The sequence below is a fragment of the Lolium rigidum genome, unplaced genomic scaffold, assembly GCF_022539505.1.
Source record: "Lolium rigidum isolate FL_2022 unplaced genomic scaffold, APGP_CSIRO_Lrig_0.1 contig_35171_1, whole genome shotgun sequence".
Taxonomy (NCBI): domain Eukaryota; kingdom Viridiplantae; phylum Streptophyta; class Magnoliopsida; order Poales; family Poaceae; genus Lolium; species Lolium rigidum.
The window spans coordinates 9,956-18,366 of NW_025900309.1; the positions used below are offsets into that span (position 1 = coordinate 9,956).

At 42.3% G+C, this 8,411-nt stretch overlaps 1 protein-coding gene across 1 annotated transcript; it reads left to right on the forward strand.

Moving 5' to 3' along the window:
- The first annotated feature begins 338 nt into the window (after nt 1-338).
- LOC124681183 (V-type proton ATPase catalytic subunit A) lies at nt 339-7,029 on the forward strand. The gene is made up of 19 exons (XM_047216127.1): nt 339-445; nt 968-1,094; nt 1,195-1,250; nt 1,333-1,389; nt 1,480-1,591; nt 1,704-1,741; nt 1,855-1,956; nt 2,046-2,102; nt 2,183-2,254; nt 2,378-2,479; nt 2,595-2,790; nt 3,339-3,445; nt 3,887-4,081; nt 4,187-4,273; nt 4,977-5,081; nt 5,237-5,334; nt 5,422-5,500; nt 6,405-6,493; nt 6,599-7,029. The coding sequence occupies exons 1-19, from the start codon at nt 374-376 to the stop codon at nt 6,711-6,713; spliced, it is 1,866 nt and encodes a 621-aa protein (XP_047072083.1). The 5' UTR covers nt 339-373; the 3' UTR covers nt 6,714-7,029.
- The last annotated feature ends 1,382 nt before the right edge of the window (nt 7,030-8,411 follow it).

Here is an 8,411-nt window from a genome sequence, read left to right on the forward strand (position 1 = left end):
ATTAGAATTCTAATCCCCCGGGGGACGCCCAGCACTCCCCATCGCAGATTCGCCGCGAGGTAGCAGAACACAGTCCGGCCAATGAACGGGCGACATGTGCCGTGCTGGTCTGAGAGATCGGGCTAAACAAGCATTTAATTAATCCATCCATCGGGATGGGGCCCACCTTGTCAGAGGAGATATCGTGGCTGCAAATCGTGGCCCCCTTCTTCATCACCACCACCTCCTCGCGACCCTGTCCAGCCAGCCAGCACAGCCCAGATCGAGCGAGCGAGCGAGAGACCCGTCTCCCTCCTCCTCTCTACGCTCCCCCGTGATCTCATCTGAGAGCACCCGCCGGGCCGCCGACGACGCCTGCCCCCCGCCGGCCGCCATGGCGCACGGCGACCGCATGACCACCTTCGAGGAGAGCGAGAGGGAGAGCGAGTACGGCTACGTCCGCAAGGTCTGTCTGTCTGCATCCCCTCTCTTCCTGTCCCTGTCCCTGTCCCTGTCCCCTGCACCGGCTGGATCGCGAGACCCCGTCGCGTGGATCTCCGATGCGTAGATGCGGTAGCCTCGGGTCGGAATCGGGGCGCCTCTGGATCTCTCCATCCACCGCGCGCCTCGATCGCGGGGATGTGCTGCCCGCACGCGTGAATTGGGCGGGTCGGGAGGGCTCGATTCGTTGAATTGGGCTGATTGGTTTCGGATTCCGACGGGTGTTCGGATCGTCAGATTGCGTTCGCATTATCGGGGTCAATGGGGTGCCCCAATAGGTGTTCTAATCTCAGCTACCCAACTAGTACATCCTGCAACTATTGTCCTCGGGTTGGGTCAGATCGTGAGATCGTGCCCCGATTTGCCTCTAACCGAGTGGTCCTGCTTACCCGATGAGGCACATGTGCTGATCCGTTATACCACGGGGTCTTCTGATTGGTTCATCTATCGTCATGCATTGTCTCACCCGAATGCTCTGCTCTTCCAGGTCTCCGGGCCCGTGGTCGTCGCCGATGGCATGGGCGGGGCCGCCATGTACGAGCTCGTCCGTGTCGGCCACGACTCCCTCATCGGGGAGATTATCCGTCTCGAGGGCGATTCTGCCACAATTCAAGGTATGGCAAACCTCAATTCTTCATCCTTGCATTCTCTTGGAGAGTTTTTCTTCATAACTGGGATCTAACGAATTTTATCTGTCGCTGATGTAAAACGCAGTTTACGAGGAAACCGCCGGGCTGATGGTTAATGACCCGGTGTTGAGAACAAAGAAGGTGAATTCAGTACTGAGGTCGATGTGCATCTCACAGATAAAATTCAATCCGCTTTGACACAACATGGCTATTTTCTATGCAGCCTCTTTCGTGTGAGCTTGGACCCGGTATTCTTGGAAACATCTTTGACGGAATCCAGGTAAGATAAACGCAGCCTAGGCACATTCATTACGTTTACCAAGAGTTTTTGTTGTGATGGTATGATGACTTTATAATCTTCTCGTTGCAGCGCCCTCTGAAAACTATTGCTATCAAATCCGGAGATGTCTACATTCCTCGTGGTGTTTCAGTCCCTGCCCTCGATAAAGATCAGCTCTGGGAATTCCAGCCAAACCAGCTAGGTAGATTTACGTCGTAACATGCTAGTATAAAAGATAGGCATGCTGTTAATGTCCTCTTGTTAAGTTTTGTCCTGTACATGAAGATCACTAACTATTCGGTCCTTTGTTCCAGGGGTTGGAGATGCTATCACAAATGGAGATCTATACGCTGTGAGTTTGCTGAATATCTGTTCCTTCTTTATAATTTTCTTATTCTGCAATCTGTGGACGCATGCTCTTAACTTCCCCTATATGCATCCCTATATTGTGTTACTTCCTTGCAGACCGTATTTGAGAACACATTGATGAAACATCATGTTGCGCTCCCTCCTGGTGCTATGGGAAAAATTAGCTATATTGCCCCTGCTGGTCAGTACAGTTTGCAGGTTAGTAGATGCTGCCTATACTAAAGATCTGCTGCTTTATCTCTTCTTGTTATTAACTTCATTTGACGACCTTATTACTTGTTATGCAGGATACAGTGCTGGAATTGGAGTTCCAGGGCATCAAAAAGGAGTTCACTATGCTCCACGTAAAGCATTTTCCCTTCGTAAAGTTTGAATATGCCATGATTGCACATCTCTGAACGATTTTCATATTTCTGCTCTGCAGACATGGCCTGTGCGGACACCAAGGCCTGTTGCGTCAAAACTTGCTGCCGATACGCCTCTTCTGACTGGACAGGTATATTTGCTAGCTACTCAAGGATATTTTGTATTTGTGTAAATATTTGTTTGGCAAATTGATGTTTGGTGCTACTCCATGAATTGTTGATGCATCTCACATGTATCGTGATCTTTTTTTTAGCGTGTACTCGATGCTCTGTTCCCCTCTGTGCTTGGAGGAACATGTGCTATTCCTGGAGCTTTTGGTTGTGGAAAAACTGTCATTAGTCAGGCACTCTCAAAGGTCTTACAGCTATTCACCTCCTGTTTCATAATGGCTATGTTATTCCAGCTCTGGACGTTGGCTTTTAAGTGACTCAACTTTGTTAAACTTTACTGACTTAATTTACCTTATACAGTATTCCAATTCCGACACTGTGGTTTATGTGGGCTGTGGTGAAAGAGGAAACGAGATGGCTGAGGTCCTTATGGACTTCCCGCAATTGACAATGACGTTGCCTGATGGACGTGAAGAGTCAGTCATGAAGAGAACAACACTTGTGGCTAACACCTCCAACATGCCTGTCGCTGCGCGTGAAGCGTCCATCTATACAGGTAACATATAATTGGTTGATTTTTTCTGTTTGCATTCCAGATTTCGAGTATTGTAACAAGCATGCCTTTCTATCTTATGCAGTTCATTGTGTTGCTCGCTTTACTAAACTACGTACTTATCTAAAGTAATCATGGTGTGGAAATTGTTGCAAGCTTGTGGTTTGCCCATTTGTGATCTATCTATGTACGATCAGAGATACCAGTTAGGTTTAGAATTTCTTGGGCTTCATGGTACAAATTTGAAAAACGCACCATATAAAAAGAGTAAAAGCAGTAACCACTGGTACATCTTGGGCATATCCCGAAGGTGTCCTTAGTTTTTAATAGAACTTTGTGGATATATGCATCCTATATTTGACTCCTTCATTTTAGACTTATAGTTTTCTTTATTATGGGAATTTGGTAGCGTAGGTCTTGTAGTGAATGATCCTAAGGATCTGCATCTCTAGTTTCCTGCTAATTTTCTAAAGAGCCTTTGCTTTTTATGCTTTGCAAATTATTTTTTCTATATGAACAAGACAATAATGTGCTATTTTCCTCTAATCCAGGAATTACAATTGCTGAATACTTCCGTGACATGGGCTACAATGTTAGTATGATGGCTGATTCCACATCCCGGTGGGCAGAAGCACTGCGTGAAATTTCTGGACGTTTGGTATGGTTCTTCCTTATTTCTGTTTATTGCCATTTTTGTACCTTATTTTCACTGATGTATATATTTGCTAGTGCAAAACGAGAATTCCTTATTAATTTCTAAAGTCCCTAACTTGCTATTCATGGGGTAGAGTTTTTTTTCTCCTTTGTATCAATCCTGGATTATGAATTTATATGACCAGTGTTGTTTACTTTTTCCTCTTTACTAAGTTCTTTTTTGTTAAAGAACCTGATGGTAGCTGACAGTACTTTCAGTTTCAAGGATATAATTGCAGATGGTAGTTAGGACATATTTGCTGAAACAGAAGTAAAATCTACAACACCCTGTCAAGATATTTAACTCTATTTCGAATTAAAAGTTACCCTTGCACACGTGTTGATTACTGATTTACTGCATACTATTGTGGTTTTTTGAACTAATGGTGTGCTTTGTATGCTGTAGGCTGAAATGCCTGCAGATAGTGGTTACCCTGCGTATTTGGCTTCACGTTTGGCATCTTTCTATGAACGTGCTGGGAAGGTGCAATGTCTTGGCAGTCCAGACCGGACAGGCAGTGTCACAATTGTCGGCGCTGTTTCTCCCCCTGGTGGAGATTTTTCAGATCCTGTCACCTCTGCAACCCTCAGTATTGTGCAGGTAAGGAAACTTTTCGGTTACTCCAATCTTTAGGTCCAAACAATACTGACAGAATATCTATTGCGTTTATACTACCAAGTACTAATTAACTTCTCTGAATTGCAGGTCTTCTGGGGATTGGATAAGAAGTTGGCTCAAAGAAAGCATTTCCCTTCTGTCAATTGGCTCATTTCTTACTCGAAATATGCCACGGTTATTCTCTAACTTACCTTAGGATGTCAATGCAATTACTATCTTCTCTGAATTCTCTACTCTACAGTAAGACAAAAAAAATGATAAAAAGAGACCGATAGACTTTGTAGATGGTGTAAAGTGTAAATACTTCCATATGTACTAAGGCCCTTAGGATAGATAAGATGAACTCCAAATGATTTATACCAATCGTATAAATCGTTTTTATGTGTTAATGGAAGTTGCATTGGATGATTTTGTAGTTTCACTGGATCTGTCAGTCTTGTAAATAATTACAGCTGAAATTGCAGAAAATTAGAAAATTTATATCTCTTAGATCTTGTACTTCTGTGGCATTTGGTATCTGACTGATTCTTGTCAGTCTGACAATGTTCACATCCCATACTTATGGTGCATGCATCTTACATTAATAATCGCGAACATACTATTATTTGGTGAGCGCGTGTAGGCAGGAGAAGCTACACATATTGTATTTCTTCTGTCATTCTGTGCACATATTTATCTGCTGTTATGTTGTGTCTTGTATATTAAAGTTTGTTTCTGTAAAAAAGTTTCCCGTTAATTTGTTATGCTTGTGTATATGTGTTAAACATGGCACTAAAATGGTAGTTCAAAAAAACGTGGCACTAAAATGATGTTTTCTTCTGAGATGTTAAACTCCAGGGATTTTGTTTGCTGTAACACAGTATTTTCTGTACTGTAGGCTTTGGAAGGCTTCTATGATAAGTTCGATTCTAGCTTTATTGATATGAGAACAAAGGCACGTGAGGTGTTGCAGAGAGAGGATGACCTAAATGAAATTGTCCAGGTATTCATATTCACCATCATGTTCTTAATTCACAATAAATTTTGCAAACTCTTCAATTTATATTTTAGTGTTATTGTATATTCGGAAGAGTTCACATAATGCAATTTCTGCCGCATGAGCATCATCACTGGACTAATATTTTGCCAACTTGTCAGCTTGTTGGTAAAGATGCATTGGGAGAAGGTGACAAGATTACGTTGGAGACAGCCAAGCTTCTGAGGGAAGATTATTTGGCGCAGAACGCATTTACCCCGTGAGTGATACCAGCGTCTGCTTTATATGAATAATCTTCTATGCCTAACCTTTGTTTTTAACTGAGAACGAATATTTGTTGAAACAGATATGACAAGTATTGTCCATTCTACAAATCAGTTTGGATGATGCGCAACATTATTCATTTCAACACATTAGCGAACCAGGTAATCCCTCTTTTTGTGACCTTTTTTAGCCTTAAAGCTTAGGTTGCACAAACAGTTTAGATGTTTGAACTTGAAAGTATATATTTTTGACTGATGCATGCCTATCGTGTAAAGTTTGATATTGCTGAATCTTGATCTAGGGGCTTATTGCAAAAATAGTTGAACCTAGGTGTTTCCATGGTTCCCTTGTCAATAATTGCACCCTGCTTTATTTTATCCTCAACTCTATGGCAGTATCTAAGTACTTTTGAGTTTCAAGTAGGCCTGAAAAGGACACTGTTAGTCACGCCTAATCCAACTGTTTATGCACCATAGCCAGTTCCATTTATCCAGGTCAAAGTGAAAGTTCCAGTTAACTACGTTTTTCTTGATGACAAATGATTCACCACCCCGAGTCTGTTTGATCTGTCTTCCCTGCCTCATCGGTTTGGATTTTGATGTGCCCTCATCATGTTGACACTCAGTGTCAGGCTATGATAGTGATGATGAACAGATATGGGCTTAAGTAAACTATTTATGCTAAAGTCTACGGCTAGACCTGTGCACCTTTGGCCTGAATTGTTCTGGTTAATTGCATAAACGTTAAGGCAACTGTAATTTACTCAAGTAAAATCTGGCAATGAGCTGGGACTTAGACTTAATATAATCCATTCAATAAAGGTACATAGCGCATGATAAGGAAATAAAGTAGCCATCAGATACATGGATGTTTTGGGGAAATGAGTGGTGATAGGCGCTGCATCCTTATATTTGCAACTTCTGATATATAAACCCATATGTTCTATAAACTATTTCCATTTACTGAAACTAAGTTTCTTGTTGTAGTAGTAGGTGAATGCCAGAGGTAGTTCCCATCGTAGAAGAAATATCCACAAATGTTAATATATGTATGTATGGTTTGCAGGCTGTGGAGCGAGCAGCTAATGCTGAAGGGCATAAGATAACCTACGCCGTTGTAAAGAGTCGCATGGGTGATCTATTTTACCGCCTTGTGTAAGTATTTCAGGCCATAATCAAGTTGTTACCTATTGATTGATGTTTCTTCTTGAATATTTTGGTTAGACTAAAAAATTAACATATTTCTTTTGTATGAAACAGATCTCAAAAGTTCGAAGACCCTGCAGAAGGCGAAGACGTCCTGGTTGCGAAATTCCAGAAACTTTACGATGACCTTACCACCGGATTCCGCAACCTAGAAGATGAGGCTAGGTAAAAAATTGTGTATGCCACCATGTAAACAATAAGGAGCACCAAATGCTGTGAAGGAACAGACTTGCGCGCAGTTTTCTTTGCTTCACCGGAGTTTGTAGATGTGAATTACGTTCCAGGACCCCCCCTTTTTCGCGACGACTTCACTTGTTTTTCAGGACTACATTGTTTGGTCTCCAGTGCCGTGGATGCACTCATTATTTTTTGATGTACCATTATTTGTTGTAAGATAAGATCCTGGTGGGCATGTTCATAGTTGAATAAGCACGATGTCCATCTAGTTGAACATCATCAATAATGTCTATATTTATTTGCCATTATCCCCTCTTTGTGATTTACTGTTTCAGTGGTAAATAGGTAATGTCCTCGTTTTTTTTCTAACTTTCACTGCCAATATATTACTCACTGGTGTCAATAATTTAAAGAAACCATTAACAGAAAATAAGAGCAACAAAGTCCCTGATCGGGCGCAATTTTCAAACTTTCACTGCCAATATATCACTTGAAATGACTCAGCTGATTACCCTGCTTCAACAGCAAGAGAGCTGTCCCACATCAGGATCAGAAACCACACAAGAAATACCTTTAACGCCATGGAAATCTCAAATGCATCCTTTGCGTTTTCTCGAAAAAAGAAATCTCAAATGCATGGGATCACTTTTGAAAGTTCAGGAGGAAGCGGAGACGGATTGATCGGGAGCAGCAGCAGCGGATTGTCTCTACCTATGTTGTCCCTGCTTTTGCTTGGACGCTTGCCTGCAACTGCAAGTGGAACAGCCGGAAGCCACTTTCGTGCGTTTTCTGACGAGAATGTTCAGCCTGCGCACACCGGGCAGGATGCGTGTGCCTGGAAGCATTTGCTTTCGTTTCTTGCTCTACGTGGATGGTTTTGGTTTGTACTTTTGCTTTGCATTAGTGTAGCTGACTAGTTGCGTGCAATTCTATGTACGGTAGCAGAAGTCGTGGAGATTTCCAGAATCCTGAGAGATTGATCATGGGCTACAAAAGTTGTCCTTTGGGTGTACGGATTTTGTTCGTTCGTATTCATTCGACGCAGAAAATGGAACAGAAACAGTTTCTATGAACTCCGGCTCCCCAATTTTTCTGGTTCCCGTCAGAAACAAAAAATTTTTTTGAAGTAAGAATTTCCATGAACTCGGGCTCCCCAATTTTCCACAATTTCTGTGGAATTTTCTGGTTCCATCTGCCCGCTTTTGTACTTTGCATTACTCGCCGTGCAGCAGTACTTTTGTACCGAAGGTACCAGCAAAAGTAAATATTAAAGCAAAAGCCGTTCATCTTTTGATTGCAGTCAAAGTTACTATAAGGGCATGAGCAATGGTGACATACACAACTAGCTGCTGCATGTAAAAAAATTGTCAAAAGCAACATGGTCAATTTTATATCTCCAATGGAAGCTACAATTTTAGTTAGAAAAAAAGAGAAGGAACCCCACAAATATGACACTGTATCTCTTTCTCTCTCCAAAAAGCATGCTTTTAAGGCTTAAGATCCCACTTCGTGAAGAAGAGGCTGCCTCCTCATCCGAACCTACTTTGGACCACCCGAACCTAGTTAAAGGTGTGAGAAAGTAGCTCTAGGGTAGTGCACTGGGCATGCCCTAAGGTGCTAGCACAAATCTGAGGATAGCATCCTTTTCCATAAGATAACACAGATCATAATTTGTAATCGTTTCTCACGA